We start from the raw sequence: 21009 nt of genomic DNA on the forward strand, positions 1-21009 counted from the left end.
GCGCCATTGCACTCCAGCCTGGGTAACATGAGTGAAACTCCGTCTCAAAAAAAAAAAAGAAAATACAAAAAATTAGCTGGGCATGGTGGCAGATGCCTGTACCTAGCTACTCAGGAGGCTGAGGCAGGAGAATTGCTTGAACCTGGAGAGTGGAGGTTGCAGTGAACTGAGATCGCACCACTGCATAATAGCCTGGGCAATAGACTCTGTCAAGAAAAAAAAAAAAAAAAAAAGAACATAGCTGGGGAGCTGTTCCTATAGGAAGGACTGCTGCAGACAGCTGCCTGGACGTGTCTCTTACTCACTGCGGAGCCTCTTTCTCTTGACCTGAACCCAGTTTTGGAACCAGATCTCCATGTTTCTCAGTAACTCTCCCATTTCAGAGCTTTCCTGCACTAAGTGAAGTGTCTTGTCCAAGTACAAGGTTAAGGATGAGTCATTGTCACATATCTTTGAGTCTGTTCACAAGTCACATATTGGGCATTGTTTAAAGTGCCCACGTTATCTGGAATCTTGTCTTTTCACCAAGAAATTATCTAGAAATAATTACTCTGTGGCTGGGCACGGTGGCTCACACCTGTAATCCCAGCACTTTGGGAGGCTGAGGCAGGCAGATCACCTGAGGTCAGGCGTTCAAGACCAGCCTGGCCAACATGGTGAAACCCCATCTCTACTAAAAAATACAAAAATTAGCCAGGCGTGTTGGTGTGTGTCTGTAATCCCAGCCACTTGGGAGGCTGAGGCAGGAGAATCGCTTGAACCTGGAAGGTAGAGGTTGTAGTAAGCAAAGATCGTGCCACTGCACTCCAGCCTGGGCAACAGAGTGAGAGTCTATCTCAAAAAAAAAAAAAGAGAGAAAGAAAGAATTACTCTGACTCATTAATATTCCTTCCTCCACCTTGATCCTGGCTCATAATTGAAAGATGACATTTTATAACAAAGCATCTCTGACGTAAAGGATGCATTTGGTTTGAATCCAAATCAAGTTTCATCTGCTCACATTTTAGTCTCTTAAATATTCTATTGCCAACAGAACATTCAAGCAGACGTATAAGCCACATGGCAGGTTGATTTATTGTTCTGATTACTTGTTCTCCCGGGTCTCCTGAAAGTGCGTGCCTATCAATTTGCTGCTCTCAGAGAGCCCTTCGATCCAATGCAATACCCCAAGACAATGTGCCATGCGGTCTGTGCTGCCTGTGCTAATTAGCAGCTGAATTCGTATCTTGAAGCAATCAGTCTTCCTAGCACTATTAACTTTCTTATGACCCAGTGCCCATTTTATTACACAGTATAACAGGCACTAAATACCGGGGGATTTATGCCAATTATAGACAATAGGGATATTTATTTTGGTCATGAAATTGATGAAGATGTTTGAAGACTACGTGGAGTTTTCCCACAGTCTGAAATCCTACAGCTCTGATACTTAGATTGAAACATTTCCTATCTGTCAGACAGCACTGGAGTCTTTGGGGGATGGGTTTTCCCATCCCTTCTGGAAGTTTCTCTCTGTGTTGTGCCTCGGGTATACAAACAAAAGCATCAAGCTGAGAAGAGCTGTAACTTTTTTTTTTAAGTTCCAAATACCTTTTTTATGGGGAGTAGCACGTCCCCACAGAGAACAGAAGAGGTGAAATAATTTTTTTTACTCCAAATTTCCAAAGTCAGACCTGCAAAAGTATAGCCTTGGAGAGGGTGGGGACATTGTAGTCCGTGTCCCTCCATCTTCTAGTGAGCACTCCTTCTCCAATACTAGATGCCCCAGGGAAAATGTGAGTCGTGCACGAAATGGGCTGTATAAATTGTGAGACCTTAATCCTTCTGTTAATTCTACCACGGAGTCCTAGCCACAAGGTTTTCGGAGACAGACACTAAACACAGACTATGAGCGCCACCTGGTGGCCAGGTGCAGGGTGCACGGCACACCGTGTCTGCATTGTTGGGGTCCCCCCCACTCCCACCCTGTCATATCTTATGATATGCCTGCAACATGATGTGAGGATTATCAGGGATTCTTGCATCTCCTCTTAATGACAGCCACACTGGCATTTTAAGTGAGCCTAGGCAAGGCTTACAAACGCACACAAAAATATTATCAATCTGCCTTCCTGGAGACGGGCAAGAAAAGCAGACACTAAGACCCACCATGGAATAATCACAGTGAGTATCTATGTGGTGAGCCAGGCATGGTCCGAGTACTATTCCATCTACTCACTCACTAAATACTTTCAACAACCCTGAAATTACAACCATCACCGTACCCACTTACAGAATTTAAAAAATGGGCAGAATTGGTGTCCTCCCTATTTTCACACAGACAGATTTTGCAGATGGCAGCCTGGTTCTTGAGTCCCTACAAGCTCTATGGCCTCCGGTTCTTAATGCTGGTTCCTAGAGCGATGTGATAAGATGGAAAGAACTGGTAGCAGGCAACCAAAGCCTGGATTTGGATGGTGACTCTACCACCGACTGATCCGTGCAATCCCAAGCAAGTGAGCTCACCCCTCTGAGTCTTGATTTACTCACTTGCAAAATGGGAGCTGATATGGTTTGGCTGTGTGCCCACCAAATCTCAACTTGAGGTGTATCTCCCAGAAATCCCACGTGTTGTGGGAGAGACCCAGGGGGAAGTAATTGAATCGTGGGGGCCGGTCTTTCCCGTGCTGTTCTCGTGATAGTGAATAAGTCTCACGAGATCCGATGGGTTGATGAGGGGTTTCCACTTTTGCTTCTTCCTCATTTTCTCTTACCACCATGAAAGAAGTGCCTTTCACCTCCCGCCATGATTCGAGGCCTCCCCAGCCATGTGGAACTGTAAGTCCAATTAAACCTCTTTTTCTTCCCAGCCTCGGGTATGTCTTCATCAGCAGCGTGAAAACAGACTCATGCAGGAGCATTCCCAGGAGCCTCCTGTGAGGAGGCCATGAGGCTCTGTTGAAGTAGTGTCTGTGAGTGGGCTTTGTAAGCTCTAGAGTGTTCTGTGAGATATAAACTATTGCTGTCATTTGAGGGAATTAATTTTATAACCTGCTTCCCTCTCTTGAACTTTGCTCCATATTCAGTCAGTACTGGGCGATCTGGAACCAACAGGTGGTCTGTTTATGGCTGAGAGTCCAAAGGTCATTGGAAGGCACAGTAAGGAACCAGGTATCCCAGTGACACGAAGATAAGGTTCATGTTTCGATGACATAGGAAGGGGTGGTCCTTGAAGGAACAGGCCCTCCCCTGTCCCTTCCACTAGTTAAAACTAAAAGGCTTGGTTTCCTCAACACCCCAACCAAAAATCAATCTGAATCTTTCCGTCCAGCTTGTGAGAAGTACCTGTGTGTCTCCCAGACGTGGGCCAGCCCGCCTCTGACTGTGCCGCCTCCTCCCACAGATCAGTGCCCTACAGAAAGGCTACAGCCAGGTGCTGTGCCAGACCCTGTCCGGGCGGAACTCAGAAATCGCATCCCTGAAGAATGAGGGGGAAAATTTAAAGAGGGACCACGCTATCGCATCAGGTGAGCCCTTGCTGTAGCTGGGCCTGGGAGCCGCCACTCCCGCCCCCCATGTTCTTGACCACACCAGACATCACCAATCAACCACATACTTCTTGTTACTGAACTTGGCTGCAGCCTCAGAGTTCTTCTCAGCAGCCCTTTAGGCAGCCCCTGTCCGTGAATTTGAGTTCGTCCTCAGGAAAGGTTTATGTGCCATCCAGTTCCTAGCCTGTGGCCTTGTTTGGAGTCAGCCCTTGATAAATATTTGAGCAAATGTTATCTCTTAGCTAAGAGGCCTGCTGAGCATGGACCTCACCAGGGAACACACAGGACTGGCTGTGACTCAGGCAGTCCCATGAGCCAGTTTGCTGTGAATGCAAACTAGAATGTGGCTAAGCACCCAGCCTCTTACCCATCTCACACTGGTGGACTGGGGCTGGAGCCAAAGCATTTTGCTGAGAGGTAGCTGGATACTCAAGGACTCAATTGGGGAATGGGGCAGCCAATTCATGGCACACCCTTGCCAGGCATACCTGTTTCTTAGCCTGGATTCATTCATTCATTCGTTCATTCATAACACCTTTTTTTTTTTTTTTTTTTTTTTTTGAGACAGTATCTCACTCTGTCGCCAGGCTGGAATGTAGTGACACGATCTCGGCTCACTGCAATCTCTGCCTCCTGGGTTCAAGTGATTCTCCTGCCCCAGCCTCCCAAGTAGCTGGGATTACAGGCGCCTGCCACCATGCCTAGCTAATTTTTGTATTTTTAGTAGAGATGGGGTTTCACCATGTTGGCCAGGATGGTCTTGATCTCTTGACCTTGTGATCTGCCCACCTCAGCCTCCCAAAGTGCTGGGATTACAGGTGTGAGCCACCGTGCCTGGCTATCATTCAACACATTTGTGGAGCACCTGCTAGACCCCAGGCACTGTTTTAGGCACTGGGAAGAGAGAGCCTGGAGCAAACAGTCAAGATCCCTCTGCTCATAGGGCTCACACTTGGGAGAGGGTGACAGATAATAAGAAGTAAACAGATAAATGAACAAGCCCATACCAGCCAGAGATCAGTGCTCCAGAGGAAATAAAGCTGAGCACCATGGTGGGGAAGCACTTCGGTGGAGGGGTGAAGTGAAGCAGAATGGCTTAGTGCAAGCTTGTCCAGCCCACGACCTGTGGGCCACATACAGCCCAGGACAGCTTTGAATGGGGCCTGACACAAATTCATAAACTTTCCTAAAACGTCATGAGATTTGTGTGTGTGTGATTTTTTTTTTTTAGCTCATCAGCTGTTGTTAGAATGAGTGTATTTTATGCGTGACCCAAGACCATTCTGAGGGACGCCAAAAGATTGGACACCTCCCCCCCGGCTTAGTGTCTGGGTAGGGATATCTCTGAGGAGGTGGAGGGGCTTTCGGGAGGCCCCGGGAAGTGTGCCAGGCACAGAGCACAGTGCAAAGGCCCTGAGACCGGACCGAGCTGCAGTGTCAGAGCAGCTGCCGGCAAGTGTGGGCAAGTGTGGCTGGGTCAGGGAACCAGGGCTGTGGGGCCCAGTGGGGTCAGGGCAGAGCCGGGGCCGCATCACAGGGGAGGGGTTCAGGTTTTCTTCTAAGTGTGATGGGGTGCATTTGGTTTTTAAGGCAGAAAATGACATGTCCAGAGACCTGCAGATGGTGAGGCCATTGACAGAGAAAGGGGGAAGAGAGGAAAGCAGATGGGTGGGCAGGGAATGAGTCTGGGCTGGGCGTATTGCTCTGAAAGTCCCTGCACAACAGGAAACGTGCCTGCGGCTGTGAAGGCTGAGCTAGCAGTGAGCCGAGCACAATCGCCGTCTCTGCAGGACCCGGCCCCTGATCCTGGCTTTCCCTCTGCCTCACTCTGTAGTCTCCTCTCCACTACAGGCTTCTACTTCTGCTCTTTCCTAACCTGCAGTGTTCTCGGATACTTGTGAGCGCCTCCTATGGGCAGGGCTGCTCTGGGCACCAGGCATGTAAGGGGCATCTCGCTGGGCCCTGCCTTCCTCCCCGGCATCTGCCCATCACACCCCACCCATGCTGCAAGCCTGTCTCAGACCCCGCTTCCCTAATCAGGGAGGCGGACAGACCTGGGCTTGGGCGGGGCCTGGGATGCACTACACTGTCACGACTCCAGGTGTGGTCCAAAGACCAGCAGCATCAGCATCACCTGGACCCTTGTAAGAAACTCAGAATTTCAGGCCCTGCTCCTGACCTTCCGACCAGAATCTTTATTTAACAAGCCCCTGGCTGCTGCACGTGCACACTCCAGCTTGAGAAGCACTAGGCCGGGCTATGCTGCAGTGACAAACAGTCCCCCAAGTCTCAGTAGCTCACAGTACAGTAGACAGGTTCATTTCCTGCTTCCGCCTCAGGCCCACTGGGTCAGTAGGGGCTTTGGTCACTGTATCCACTCAGTGACCCAGGCTCACAGAAGCCAACACAACACATCACACGTCCCCTCTTCCATGGCGAGAGAGGCAGACGGAGGAGCAGGGACTGGAGTTCCTCACCTGCCTGAAACAAACAAACAAAGAAATAAAACAGAAAAGACATCTGAAATAATGGTTTCCATATATTGGCCCCAAGAAGCATGTGACAGTGATCTGGGAGGGAGTGGAAACAGACAAGATGAAACCAGTGATTGCCCCGGCTTGCGCTGGAGAGAGTTTCCAGACCACAGCAGGGAGGGGAAGCCAGATGGAGCCCAGGGGTCAGCTGGACTTGAGGAGCTGGGAGTGGAGAAGCCAGCACAGCTTGAGTTTGCTGGTGGGGATGGCAGTGCCAGGCGGGAGGGGGCTGCACGGAGAGCACCCCAGAGATCTCAGAGGGTCCCCCTCAATTTTTCAGCAGAGTCAGGTGTGATCAGCGCGTGCATGTGGGCAGGGAAGGAACCAACCTGGAGCAGCAGAGGGAAGCAACTCGAACCCCACGTGGGCCTGAGAGTAGCTCACTCTCCCATAGTCCAGAATGGGGAAAGCTTGCATGACACAGGGTGCCTGGGAGAGACTTGAGCCAAATTCATTCTAGAGAAAAGGCCACGCTGGTCCCACCCAGCAAAGCATGCAGCCAAGCCCCAGAGACCACAGTCTGTCTCCAAGGAACTTAGCTATGTCCTGGGACAAAACTCATTTTTACATAAAATTCTGAATCATGTTGTTCCTTATTACACATTCTTGATTGTGCAATAAAGATTGATTCTTGACTGATACCCACCAATAAAACTAGAATGAATGTTTTTCTTTTCTTTTTTTTTTTTTTTTTTTGGGGGGATGGAGTTTCTCTCTTGTTACCCAGGCTGGAGTGCAATGGCGCGATCTCGGCTCACCGCAACCTCCGCCTCCTGGGTTCAGGCAATTCTCCTGCCTCAGCCTCCTGAGTAGCTGGGATTACAGGCACACGCCACCATGCCCAGCTAATTTTTTTGTATTTTTAGTAGAGACGGGGTTTCACCGTGTTGACCAGGATGGTCTCGATCTGTTGACCTCGTGATCCACCCACCTCGGCCTCCCAAAGTGCTGGGATTACAGGCTTGAACCACTGCGCCCAGCCCTAGGATGAATGTTTTTCTAAGAAAAGGACCCTATAATCCAAAACCACTGCGTTTACGCACCCTTCTCACTTTTTCTCAATGTGATAATACAATACTGTATTGGCTATCGCTGTTACATAACAAGTTATCCCAAAAAGCAACAAATATGTTTATCTCACCCAGTTTCTGTGGTTCAGGAACTTGGGAGTGACTTAGTCTGGCTCAGGGTCTCTCATGAGGTTGCAGGAGCTGTTGCTGTCATGTCCTGTAAAGCCTGACTTGGGCTGAGGGATCCCCATCCGGAATGACTGGCTCCCATGGCTGTTGGCTGGAGGCCTCAGTCCCTCACCATGTGTGCCCTTCCCTAGGGCCACTTGAGTGTCCTCACAACATGGCAGTTGGCCTTCCCCAGACTGAGTGATCCAAGAGCGAGCAAAGGTGAAGCCACAACATCTATGATGACTCAGCCTGGGAAGTCACATTCCCCGCTTCCGCAGTGCCATATGAGTACACACGTCAGCCCTATTTGGGTGGGAGGGGGCTACACAAGGCCAGGAATACTAACAGGCAGGGATCACGGGGGCCATTTTGCAAGCTGGCTACCACATATAGTCATGGGTGGCAGGTAATAAACACTATGTGCTAGCCACTCTACTATGTGCTTTATATATATCATCTTTTTTAAGCCTTACGACAACTTTGCAGATACAATGAGAGGTTAAATAGGCCACTAAGCTAAGCTGAGCATCGTGGCTCATGTCTGTGATCCCAGCACTTTGGGAGGCTGAGGCTGGCAGATTGCTTGAGCCCAGGAGTTTGAGATCAGCTTGGGCAACATGGGCGAAACTCCGTGTCTACAAGAAATACAAAAATTAACCAGGCATGGTGGCACATAACTGTAGTCCCAGCTACTCGGAAGGCGGAGGCAGGAGGATCACCTGAGTCCAGGAGGTCGAGGCTACAGTGAACCATGATTGTGCCATTGCACTCCAGCCTGGGTGACAGAGTGAGACCCTATCTCAAGAAAAAAGACGACTGAGCTAGTAAGTGGTAGAGACGGTTTCCAAACTCAGATGAGTGTGAATCAGCACATCCCTCCTGCCAGAAGCCCATCTCGTGGCCCCTCCCGGTCCCTCTCTCTGCTAAGCCTTTGTTCCCAGGGAGGGCCAAGGCCCACAGGTACCACGACAGATGTCTCATGTCTCCAGCAACATGCCCTGACGTCTCCTCACTGAGACCTTGAACGAGTGATGTGCAGCGGGTATTGTCTCCACCCCATTCAAGCTCCTGGGATCCTTGGAGACACCGCCCTTCTCGGTGCCAGGCTCATCACAGATTGGCTGACAGTGGTGGCGATGACAGTAATTCTCACTGCCTCTTTGACCTCTGTGAGTCTTCTTTTTTACAGGGATGGTGTCATCTTTGCAGAAAGACATGTTAGCAAAGGATGAGCAAGTTCAACAACTAAAGGAAGAGGTCAGTCAACTAAAAAGTCAGAACAAGGACAAGGATCACCAGCTGGAAGCCCTTGGCTCTAGAGTGAGTAAGGATGGCTGCGTCACCTTCTTGTAGCTGTCAGGTGAAAAGTAACCAAAGTGAAGTCGCACGATGTCTTTGTTTCATTCACCCTGGGCCCTTATTTTAAATGTATTCCTACCTCTCACACCGTGGTGCTGGGGGAAGGGGGATGGGGGCAAACGTGAAATGCTCACCTAGAAAGACTAAAACAACTGGCCAAGTTCTTTGCAGCTTTTCAAAGAACGGCATGCCTGGGGCCCAGAATAAGCAAGATGTAGCCTCAACTCCAGCAAACGTTTTCTAATGCCCGTTATAAATGAGTTTGGTCAATTCCAGCCGCAAATGCGCCCTCAGCATGAATACTTCCCTGGCAAGGCTTCAGATTAAAGCAGAATAGAATCACTGCATGCAAAAGAGGACACGGTGGGCCTCACCTCATCCAGTCACCACTGATCTGCACAGTCACCTTCGAAGCAAGATGTTTGCAGGTCCAAGTGCAGTTAGACAGGCTTTCACTTCTTCCCTTAGACCTCAGAGCGCGTGAGAACATTCTGTGTGGCGTGAACCTGCTAGGCAAATCAAGGGCTGTTTAAAAGTAATTTTGACGCGAGGCACAGTGGCTCATGCCTGTAATCCCAGCACTTTGGGAGGCTGTGGTGGGTGGATCACATGAGGTCAGGAGTTTGAGACCAGCCTGGCCAACATGGTGAAACCCCGTCTCTACTAAAAATAACAAAAATTAGCGGGGCGCCTGTAATTCCAGCTGCTCAGGAGGCTGAGGCAAGAGAATCGCTTAATCCCGGGAGGCAGAGGTTGCAGTGAGCCAAGATCATGCCACTGCACTCCAACCTGGATAACAAGAGTGAAACACTGTCTTAAAATAATGATGATAATAATAATTTGGACTATTTGCAACGTGGACCTCAATGCTCTGACTTTAGAATCCTGAATCTATAGGATTTATCAATATTTGAGGTTTATTTATTTGAAAAATAAAGACAGGCATTTCAGATGTTCACATGAGTTTGGAATTAACCAAATTCATTTTTAACGGGCGTGTGGTCAGCCCGCCTCACCAAGCCCTCTGCATCCATCTCCTGAGCAGGGTCACTGCCTGGATTAAATGTGTTGTGGCTCTTTCAGGTGTGGGGTGTGCGGGTTTGTGGATGTGGGTGTGAGGATGTATGTGGGTGTGTGGGAAGGTGTGTGGAAGTGTGTGTAGGTGGGTGGGAGGGTGAGGTGTGTAAGGGAGTGTGGGTGTGTGTGGGTATGTGGGGGTGTGGGGGTGTGAGGGGTTGTGTGGGGTGTGTGTGGGTGTATGTGAGGAGGAGTGTGTAGATGTGTGGTATGTGTGGCTGGGTGTGTGGGGTGTGTATGGGTGTGTGAGCATGGGGGGAGTGTGGGTGTGTGGGGTATGTGGACATGTGAGTGAGGGTGTGTGGGGGGTGTGGATGTGTGTGGGTGTGAGTGTGTGAGGGGTGTAAATGTGTGTAAGTGTGTATGGGTGACTGTGTGGGTGTCAGTGTGGGTGTGTGAGAGATGTAAGTGTGTATAGGTATATGGGGGTGAGTGTGTGTATATATGGGTGTGTGAGGGGTATAAATGTGTGTAAGTGTGTGGGTGAGTGTATAGGTGTGTGGGTGTGTGAGGGGTGTAGATGTGTGTGGATGAATATGGGTATGTGTGTGAATGTGTGTAAGTGAGTGTGTGGGTGAGGGTGCGTGTGGGGTGTGTGTAGGTGTGTGTGGAGTGTGTGCGGTGTGCGGGTGTGTGTAGGTATGTGTGTGGGGTGTGTGGGTGTGTTTAGGTGTGTGGGGGTGTGCAGGTGTGTGTAGGTGTGTGAGGGTGTGCGGGTGTGTGTAGGTGTGTGGGGGTGTGCAGGTGTGTGTAGGTGTGTGTGGGGTGTGCAGGTGTGTGTCAGGGCCGTAGAGCTGACATCAGACGCAGAACTATGGAGAAACAGTACCTCTGGCTCTTCTACCCAGCAAAGGCATTTGGGTTACTTTTGTCCCATGTCCCCTTCCCCGTTGACCTTGGGCTGCCGTCTTCTCCGGGCTGCACCTGGCATTCATCAGCATGTGGGCTCCTGGTGAGCAAGGATATGGCTCATGTGAACATCCGAAATGACTGTCTTTGTTTTTCAAATTACATATGCTGTGTTAATTTTAGAATAAAAAGTAGAGAAAACTGGAAAGCAAAATTAAAGAGAGAAGAGCATGCTACCCCAAGAAATCTAGGACAGCACTTGAGTGCATATGCCTTCTGTTTTCTTTCTATAACTACCTAGAAAAAAAGATGTATGTAATAGATATATAACAACAAACTTACACTATACCCATTTTTTAAACTTTAAACAATCACTGTGTTCCCACATTGACAAGAGCTGTTCTCACGGGTCTTTCAAGCTCCCTTATACTCTCTTGTCTGTGCACAATGGAATCAAACAGCCCCAGGTTACTGAGCACGGGCGTTTCCTTTCTGCTCACTATGGCTAATAGTTCTCTCAAAAACATCCCTAAACTCACAGATGTGCCGACCGGTCCGGCCATTGTCCCTATACATTCCTCAAGCAGAATTTCTGGGTCAAAAAGGAGGCACATTATTTATGTTCTTAATGCCCCTTGCCAGATTGCCCTCCGGAGTGGCTGTTCCATTTCCACCGCCACTCCCAGGCCAGTGACGTCTCGGGGCAGTAAATTGCATGAAGCGCTAAGAGCCGTCCAGGCGCACTTGGGACCGTCCAAGGACATCAGCGCATATTCCTCAACACAGACTCTCTGAAGCTGGGTTTCCTTGTGGTTTACATTGCTGGCTTTTGAAGATGAGAGCATTTGCTGTATGCCTCTGATTTCATGAGTGGAGAACCAGGAATGGCTGCAGGATCCTGTGTGCCCGTCAGACACAAGGGGACGCCTTTAGGGATTTCTGCGGGTGACTGGATGGAAACAGCCAGAAACCCTCTCAGGGGCTCACATGCGGCCTCGGAGCCCCTCCTTCCCCGAACAGCCCTACTTGGCCAACATCAGCCTCTTTCTCTGTCACCCTGTCCTCCACAGTGCTTGGTGCTAAAGGAAGAGTTAAAGCAGGAAGGTGCTCACAGGGAGCTCAGGGAAGCCCAGGAGAAAGAGTTAAAACTCTGCAGAACCGTGAGTTGAGCTTCCTCTTTCCACCAGAAAAACCAGAGTTTGACCTTCGGGTGCTTGGTGGGATCCTGGGCATCACTCAGCACCAAGCCCTGGAGCTCTATGTGTGCTTGCTTGTTTGTTAACATGGTCTCATCACTCTTTGATCTGCTGCTTCTGTACAGGTGAAGGGACCCCAGGATTCCCTGGGCAGTTGGCTCTGGCTCCCTCAAGGAGCCAGGCTGGGGTTGAGACTGGGGACAGGGACAGGAGGCTGGCTAGCTGACCACCACATGGTCCCCTGCCCTACCCCCGACCTGTGACTCTCAAACGTGTGTTCCACTGTTCCAAGTTTAATCCTAAACACAAGCACTTCCTGAAGTATTTTTATTTAAACACAACCATTTATTTATTTACTTACTTATTTATTCATTTTTGAGATGGAGTCTTGCTCTGTCACCCAGGCGGGAGTGCGTTGGCGTGATCTCGGCACACTGCAACCCCGGCCTCCCGTGTTCAAGGGATTCTCCTGCCTCAGCCTCCCAAGTAGCTGGGACTACAGGCGCCCGCCACTACGTCCCGCTAATTTTTGAATTTTTAGTAGAGACGAGGTTTCACCATGTTGGCCAGGATGGTCTCGATCTCTTGACCTCATGATCTGCCCCCCTCAGCCTCCCAGATTAGACATGAGCCACTGCACCCAGCCTACACACAACCATTTAATATCCACTTATAAAAACAAAATAAAAAGTTATTTACTTTATATAGAAGGTAACCATAAAAATAAATGCAATGATAACAGGACCATTAGAGTAAAGGGAGGTGTATTCCCATGCCCTCTGAATCTACCGCGCACCTCACCAGGTGTGCATTTTCCCTTCATTGGGAAGCTCAGCTTCTCCGGCATGCTCTTCCCACGCTAGCGCTGTTCCTCCAGGCCAGGAGCATTTTACTCCCTGCCTCAAACAAAAAAAGAAAAACATTTCGTTGTTCTGTTCTTCCAGACCTTGCCTGTTGTGTCTTCCAAACGATTGCCCCTTTAGATTCGTCTCAAAAATATACCCCAAGAGCAGGGTGTTTCTAATGAACTGATGGATCCTGTAGCGCCTAGTTCAGGACTGTCCTGACTTCCAAAAGAAACTAATTTCCTTTATCCAGAACTTTTAATATATCAGTTGAAAAACAGTCTATTTTGCCCACTATTGTAAAACCTTCCCCTGGGAGAAAGAATTAGACAAGCCGATACCACACAAGGTCCCACCTTAATGAATGGGATGCAAGGGGTTTTGAGGGCTCAGACCAGGAAGGCAGCTCCTGCAGCCCAGCAGGGAGGTTCACTCTGTTGTTGAATCTTTCTCAGCAAATCCAAGACATGGAGAAAGAAATGAAGAAGCTTAGGGCGGAGCTGAGGAAGAGTTGTACTGAACAGAGCGTGATCTCTAGGACCCTGAGAGAAAAGAACAAGGTACGGAGCAGACGCCGGACCCAGAGAGTGCTGTGGCCAGGAGCGCCCCACTCACCACCCCTGTTAGTCCTCGAAGTGGCCTATGTTGCTATTAACCCTTCTTACAGCTGAGAAAACTGAGGCTCACACAGGGAAAGGGACCGTTCACTCCACAGATAAAGTAATTGTGGCAGGATTTGAACCCAGGTTTGTCTGACTCCAAAGCCCCTGTGAGTAACCCCACTATGCCGCACTGCCTTCTAAAACTGTTTCTTGATTTTTTGGTAAATGAGACCCTCCCGCCTGCCAGTTCCAGTGAGTTTAGTGTTGCTTAATTATTTTAATGTTCCTTCCCATCATTGGAAAAAAAAAATTGCATACTCCAGACCTGTGCTATCCATTACAGTAGCCACTAACCATGCATGGCTATTTAAATTTAAATTAAGTCATGGTAGCTCACTCCTGTAATCTCAGCACTTTGGGAGGTGGAGGCACGTGGATCCATCACCTGAGGTCAGGAGTTCGAGACCAGCCTGGCCAGCATGGCGAAATACCGTCTTTACTAAAAATACAAAAATTAGCCAGGTGTGGTGGGGCTGGCCTCACAGGTATGAGGCCTGTAATTCCAACTACTAAGGAGACTGAGGCAGGAGAATCACTTGAACCCAGCAGGCGGAGGTTGCAGCAAGCCAAGGTGACTGCACTCCAGCCTGGGCGACACAGCAAGACTACATCTCAAAAAAAAAAAAATAAATTAAAATCAATTTAAAATAAACAAAACAAAATGTCGCTCCTCAGTTGCACCAGCCACGTTCCAAGTGCACAGTAGCCACATGTGGCTGGCGGCTGCAGCACTGGACCACACAGATACGGAAATTTTCATCAGCACAGCAAATCCTGTTGTTTTAAACTAATGGTGACCTCTTTAAGCAACGGTGACCAATTGAAGAGTTGTATAAAAGATGCTTGTGGATCACACATATTTTAATTTTTTTTAACTGAAATTTTCTTTTAAGAGCCCTGAGCGGTAAGGACAGAGTCTATTTCTTTCCATTTGAATCGTCTACTTTATTTGATTAGAAGATGGTTGTCAGTGAGAAAACTAATAATTTTTTTTAAATAAGTAAAGACAGAGATTCACTATATTGCTCAGGCTGGTCTTGAACTCCTGGCCTCCGGTAATCCTCCTGACCCAGCCTCCCAAAGTGCTGGGATTACAGGTGTGAGACACCATGCCCAACCACAACTGAGAACATTTTAAGAACAAATCTGAAAGGCAGAGGAATTCTATGTGAAGGGAAGTTCTCAGGAATGATCTGAGAAATAAAAGCAAATCTAGTTTTTTTCTCCAATTTTATTTAATATGAATGTGAATACAGTCACCGGAGATCAAATCATTAAAACCTCACAAGCGGAAATGTGTACTACACCAGGATCACATCGTATGGATAGTATTGAAGCCTGCAAAAGTTGGCCAGACATAAGTAGACTTGGCAGAAATAACACAAAATTCAAATCAACAATTAAAACTACACAGTGTAAACTTTATTATCGATTAAAACTTAAGAGAAAAATCAAATATTCTTATCCAGGCGTGGTAGCTCACACCTGTAAACCCAGCACTTTGGAGGCCGAGGCAGGAGGATTGCTTCAGGCCAGGAGTTCAAGACCAGCCTGGCCAACATAGTGAGACCCTGTCTCCACAAAAAATTAAAATAATCACTTAAAAAAATCAAATATTCTTGAAAAATTTTAGATTTGTAAAATATAATCTGGGGAAAATGGACATGGCAGAAATGAGAACTACAAAATAAGACACAGTGACAGACCTGCGGTTGGTAAATATTTGATAGGATCCAGAAAAACTTACAGATGAATCAAATATAATTACATAATTTACCTACAAAAGAACTAATCCAGATAAAAATAATTTCAGGAGACTAATGTGTAAATGAAAACATTTGGAAAGCTGTTAAACAATTGGCTTAATGAACTTCACTCTGGAAAATGCCCTCCCAATGAAAATGAATTGACTATGGTATATTTTTCTTTTAAGTTGTTGTAGTAATGAACATGGAGTCAAAATGCTCTCAGGGCTGTCAGATTTTCTCTAAGCAAGGCTTTGGCTGCATTCCACAAGTCTTAGTACATAGTATTTTCATTATTACCCAGATCAAAATATTTTCCAAATCCCATTGTGTTATTTCTTCTTTCACCCATGGGTTACTCTGAAGTTTATTTCCTAATTTCTAAAAATATGAGGGTTTTCTGTTTACTTTTTTTGTTACTGATTTTTAGCTTAATTACACTGTGGTCAGAGAACATCTTCTGGGTAACTTCAATCTTTTAATATTAATTGAGACTTGCTTTATGACCTGCATGTGGTCGACTGCGGGTCCACACGTACACTTGAAAAGAATATGCATTCTGCCATCATTGGGTATAGTATTCTATACACGTAATGCTCAAAACTTAAACGCTCTTGTTGATTTTTTGTCTGTGTGTTTTGTCAGCCACCGAGAGGCATGTTGTTTAAAGATCCTATCATGATCGTGGACTTGTCTGTTTCTTTTTTTAATATTGTCCATCTTTGCTTTATATATTTTGAGCCCGTGTTAGTAGATGCATATAAATTTACCATTTCATTACTTCCTATCGAATCAAATCTTTGACCATTACGAGATGCCCCTCTTCATTGCTAGGGATGTTTCACCCTTAGAGTCTTTGTCATTAAGGTAGCATCATCGGCTACACTAGCTTTCTTTTGATTTGAGTTTTCATAGACAATCTTTTTCATACTTTTTATGTCAGTCTTTATTTTATAATGTGTATCTCATATGAACAGCATGTAGGTTTTATGCAGTTTGACCATTTTTGTCTTATAGTCCAAGTATATTTAACGTAATTGCCGGTATACTGGGATTTAAATTTATCTTCTTGCTCAGGGCCAGTTGTACTTCCTGTTATGTTCCTTTTTCTCTCCATTCTCGGCTTCTTTTGAGTTGATAGCTTTTTATCATTCCCTTTTTCCCTGTATTAGCTTGGAAACTTTCTCTGTTTTACTCTTCATTTAGTAATCATAAGACAAGAGCACGCATTCGTGACTTACCAAAATCTGTATTTAGTGAGTTTTTAACTCTTTTACTGTTTTAGTGATTATTCTAAATTTTACAATATGCATTTTCAAGTCACCAAAATTCAATATTCATTAATAATATGTCCTTCTTGTTAACACAATGACTTAGGCATTGACACTTTAACTTCACTTTCCCCATCCAGACTCATATGCCACTGTTGTCATTTTCTAAACTTCTCTCTGTATTTCAAACTCTAAGACATTATTAGTATTTTTCTATAGTCAATATCCATATCTATATATGACTATTTTATCTTCTCCACATATTTGATCATCCATCTAGATTTTTCTTCAGCCTGAAGAACATCCATTAGTATTTTCCTTCAGCATGGCTCTGCTGGTGTCATATTCTCTCAGGAGTGTGTATGTGCATGTGTGTGCATGCATGCATGTGTGTATGTGTGTGTGCATGTGTGTATGTGTGTGCACGTGTGTGTGCCTGTGTGTACGCGTGCATGCATGTGCATGTGTGCGTGCATGTATGTGTGCATGTGCGTGCATGTGTGTGTGCATGTGTGCGTGCATGTGTGCATGCATGTGTGTGTGTGCATGTGTGTATGTGTGTGCGTGCATGTGTGTGTGTCAGCATGCATGTGTGTGCATGTGCGTGTGTGTGTGTGCATGTGCATGTGTCTGAAAACGTTTATGTTTATCCTTCATTCATGAAACATCTTTTGACTGGGTTTTGAATTCTGCACTGCCAGTTGTTTTCCTTCAGCACGTGATAGATGTGAAGTCTATCATTCTACTGTCTTTTGGCGCCAATCATTTATATTTAGAAGTAAGCTATAACCTAACTATTGTACGATTGTGTCGTCTTTTAATATTCTACTTTTTTTAATGTTTATTTTCCTTTGATTTACAGCAGTTTTATTGGATGTATCTGGGTGTAAATTTGTTTTTATCTATCTTGTTGAGGTTCGTATGGGCCTCTTGAATCTTGGGCTTGGTGTTTTCCATTAGTTTTGGAGCTTGGGCTGCAAGCTACCTAGGCAGTGGGGAGCTACTGAGGCTTTTGAACAGGGAACTAATGTGATTAAATTTGGGATTAATGGTAATGGTGAAAATGATCGCCACAGTTTTTCATGGACTCAGCTTTGTGCCAAATATTTCATCTCTTTTCATCCTCACAACACCTCTGACCTAGAAATTATTATGCCCATTTAACTTTTTTAATATATTGGAGCCTTTCAAGATGCCTGTTTCACAGATGTGGAAGTCAAGGCCCAGAGTCAAGTCTCTGCCCAAAGGCACACAGTCAGTAGGTGGCAAAGCCAAGATCGGGGGAAGCCAGACCTGTCTGACTGGTTACTGTGGCACAGCCATTAGCCACGTGTGGCTATTTAGGTGAAATTAAATATGATGTAAAATTCAGTTCCTCAGTCACGTGAGCCACACTTCAAATGCTCAACAGCCAGATGTGGCCAGTGGCCACCGTATGGAATAGCACAGCATCAGGGCATTTCATCATTGCAGAGAGTTCTACCAAACGGTGCTGCCCCACCACTTGGCAACCCGCTCACAGGACCAGGAAGGGTGTTCTGGAAGGAAATAAATTAGAGGCAAGGAGGCCAGGTATCACAGCCAAAGGTGCTCAGGGCCTAGCCTGAGACCGTGCATATTAGTCTGTTTTCATGCTGCTGATAAAGGCACACCCGAAACTGGGAAGAGAAAGAGGTTTAATTGGACTTGCAGTTCCACATGGCTGGGGAGGCCTCAGAATCATGGCGGGCGGCGAAAGGCACTTCTTACACGACGGTGGCAAGGGAAAAATGAAGAAGAAACCAAAGGAGAAACCCTTGATAAACTCATCAATCTTGTAAGACTTACTGTCACAAGAATAGCATGGAAAAGACTGGTCCCCATGATTCAATTACCTCCCTCTGGGTCCCTCCCACAACTCTGGGAAATACAATTGAAGTCGAGATTTGGGTGGGGCACAGCCAAACCATCTCACCATGCACAGGGGAGGAGCTCAATAAATCTTTGAGAGTTGGTGCCAAGGGCCTGCTATGTGGCAGGGATATGAGGAACAGGATTGCCAGAGCTGGGGCTGGGGGCAGAGAGAGCATTTACTGAGAGGAGGAGCCCAGAGCTGAGCCCAGGACAGCCTTCTGCAGCATTTGAAAAATGTCCACCTCGACTGGGCACAGTGGCTTATGTTTGTAATCCCAGCACTTTGGGAGGCCAAGGTGGGCAGATCACAAGGTCAGGAGTTCGAGACCAGCCTGGCCAACATAGTGAAATCCCGTCTACTAAAAACAAAAAAATTAGCTGGCTGTGGTGGTGGGCACCTGTAATCCCAGCTACTTGGGAGGCTGAGGCAGAAGAATCACTTGAACCCAGGAGGCAGAGGTTGCAGTGAGCCGAGATCGTGCCACTGCACTCCAGCCTGGGCAACAGAGCTAGACTCCATCTCGGGACAAAAAGAAAGAAAAACGTCCACCAAAACAGAAGCTGGGGCATTTTTGCACCTGAGAGGATGCAAGTGGGGAAACTGAGGACCACCGAGCTTAGCTGGCCTTCCCAGAAACACAGCTCGCTGGAGACTGGCTGCACCCTGCCATTCAGAAGAAATCTCTGCAGGTTACTCTGGATGTTTTACATGAAATCTGTGTGACCCCTCTCTGGCCCCCTAATAAACCTTGTGAGGTTGTTTCAGAACAAGATCCTCTCACCTGGGAGAGTTTGTCTCATTGCCTGGGAGTGCCTGAGCCCTGGTTCTGCAGACGCTCAAAATAATCTTCATGGTTCAGACGTGAACCGAGCAGCTGCAGGGTCCTATCATGGCCAGCAGAGGGCAGCACCGAACATGCCCAAGCTCGCCTGGAGTTGCCCATTATCCAAGGAAGCAGGATACATAGGCAAGTTTCCCCGCTTTAAACGCTGCCTTTTGCAGGCTGCAGTTCTTTACTGGCCATTGCTTAGCGAGTCTCCCAGAGCTGTTTCCCTTGGTAAGTGTGCTGGAAGTGGTAACAACAAGCAGTTATGATAATAAACGCAGCAGTAACATTTACCGAGTGCCCACGATGGGCGGCGGTTCCTTACGGTGTCAGGATGACACTGCATGGTGGCTACTCCCATCCACCTGTCCTAGGTCACAACACCTAACACACTTATAGAGCCCTTATGAAGTGCTGTCACTGTTCCAGGCTTTTTTAAATTCCCACAGTAACTCTGGGAAGAGGGAACTGGTATCATCACCCCATTTGACAGACAAGGACACTGAGTCATGGAGCCATGAATGACTTTGCTGAGGTCATACAGCTTGTTAGGGACAGAGCTGGGATTGGGGCTCAAGATGCAAGACCCAGCCCTTTCCCCCAGCGAGCAGTGCCCCCTAAGCCTGCCTCCACCCCGTGCACGCCTGTGACCCCTGCCACATGGGCTGCAGCTGTGCCTACCCCTCTGGGACCCCCCCACGGCCATTAGACGTCCTAGAGGAATTTCCCGAGAGCGCATTATGACCACATGAGCAGCAAGCACACACTTTCGTCATCATTTCAGGTTGAAGAGAAGCTTCAGGAGGATTCCAGAAGGAAACTGCTTCAGCTGCAAGAAATGGGCAACAGAGAGAGCCTCATTAAAATCAATTTGGAGAGGGCAGTAGGTCAGGTAGGCATGGTCCGGAGCCCCCTTCATTGGCCCGCACTCCCCAATGATTGCACCCAAGCAGCCGGCAGGGGTGAGAGAGGAGGATGCCCAACGTAGGAAGACAGACGTGCATTCCTTCTCCCGTCTCTCTCACGGGCAGAGGCTGTCTGCAGCTCCCCGTCCCCGTGGTCATCGCTAAAGAGGCTTCCGCTACTGGGAGGCCTCCCACTCAAATAGTTTGCGATGACCTGAGCCCCAGACCAGGTAGCCCATCCCGGCTCCCTGCCTGTCCCCAGTTAACTGAGCCCCTTACCCTCAGTGGTGTTTCTAGCATCTTCTCCCTAACGATCTTAGTCCTGACATTTACCACAGATTTCCTTCCCCTCGGGCCCCAGCAGACACTGCACTCCGTGTCTATAGGGATATGCCACTTTCTTAATAAACTAAAACCCCAGAGTGTCCACAGTGGGTACTGGATGGAGAAGCTCCCAGCTGCGTGTGAGCTATGACCCGGTCTTTAGGTGCCATTTCTCTGATGCTGTGGCCTGAGGTCACTGGTGGCCCTTCCTGGCATATGTGGCACCATCGTGAGGGCCAGAATGTGCAGGCGAGACTTTACCAAAGGCTAAGGGAGAGCAAACAGGGAACCAAGACAGGAGGGCAAGACCTTCAGGCATGTGGCCCCCGGGGCAGCCACCCTAGAGTCCTCCACGAGGGTCCCTCTCCTGGAAACCACGGCTCTGGGGGATCCACAGAATGGTTTGGGCAAATGCGTGTGTGTGTGTGTGTGTGTGTGTGTGTGCATGCATGCGCGCGCGCATGTGTGCACTTTTTTATTACTGGGAGGGAGGGCTGTGTGTGTGTATGTGCATGAGCATGTGTGTGCTTTTTTATCACTGGAAGGGAGGGCCGAGTGTGTGTGTGTGTGTGTGTGTGTGTGTGTGTGTGCGCGCGCGTGTGTACACCTTTTTATTACTGGGAGAGAGGGCCATGTGTGTGTGCGTGTGTGTGTGCGTGCGCTTTATTACTGGGAGGGAGGACTGTGTGTGTGTGTGCTTTTTTATTATTGTGAGGGAGGGCCTTGTGTGTGTGTGTGCGTGTGTGCGCGCGTGTGTGTGCTTTTTTATCACTGGGAGGGAAGGCCTCCCACTGGATTCTCAGGCAGGTCT

General features: G+C 47.8%; 1 protein-coding gene across 13 annotated transcripts in view; it reads left to right on the forward strand.

The window, feature by feature from the left end:
• Positions 1–21009, forward strand: part of FHAD1 (forkhead associated phosphopeptide binding domain 1) — a 160279-nt gene that overhangs the window by 64504 nt on the left and 74766 nt on the right. For 12 of the 13 annotated variants that reach the window (XM_032300467.1, XM_032300474.1, XM_032300468.1 and 9 more), the window contains exons 7-10: positions 3383–3506; positions 8435–8565; positions 11601–11690; positions 13027–13131. In XM_032300467.1, coding sequence (XP_032156358.1) covers positions 3383–3506; positions 8435–8565; positions 11601–11690; positions 13027–13131 — 450 coding nt within the window. The remainder of the gene's footprint in view (positions 1–3382; positions 3507–8434; positions 8566–11600; positions 11691–13026; positions 13132–21009) is intronic. The other variant, XM_032300469.1, reaches the window with a different exon arrangement.

This window comes from Sapajus apella, unplaced genomic scaffold (genome assembly GCF_009761245.1).
Source record: "Sapajus apella isolate SASKATOON/1434 unplaced genomic scaffold, GSC_monkey_1.0 scaffold43, whole genome shotgun sequence".
Classification (NCBI taxonomy): Eukaryota; Metazoa; Chordata; class Mammalia; order Primates; family Cebidae; genus Sapajus; species Sapajus apella.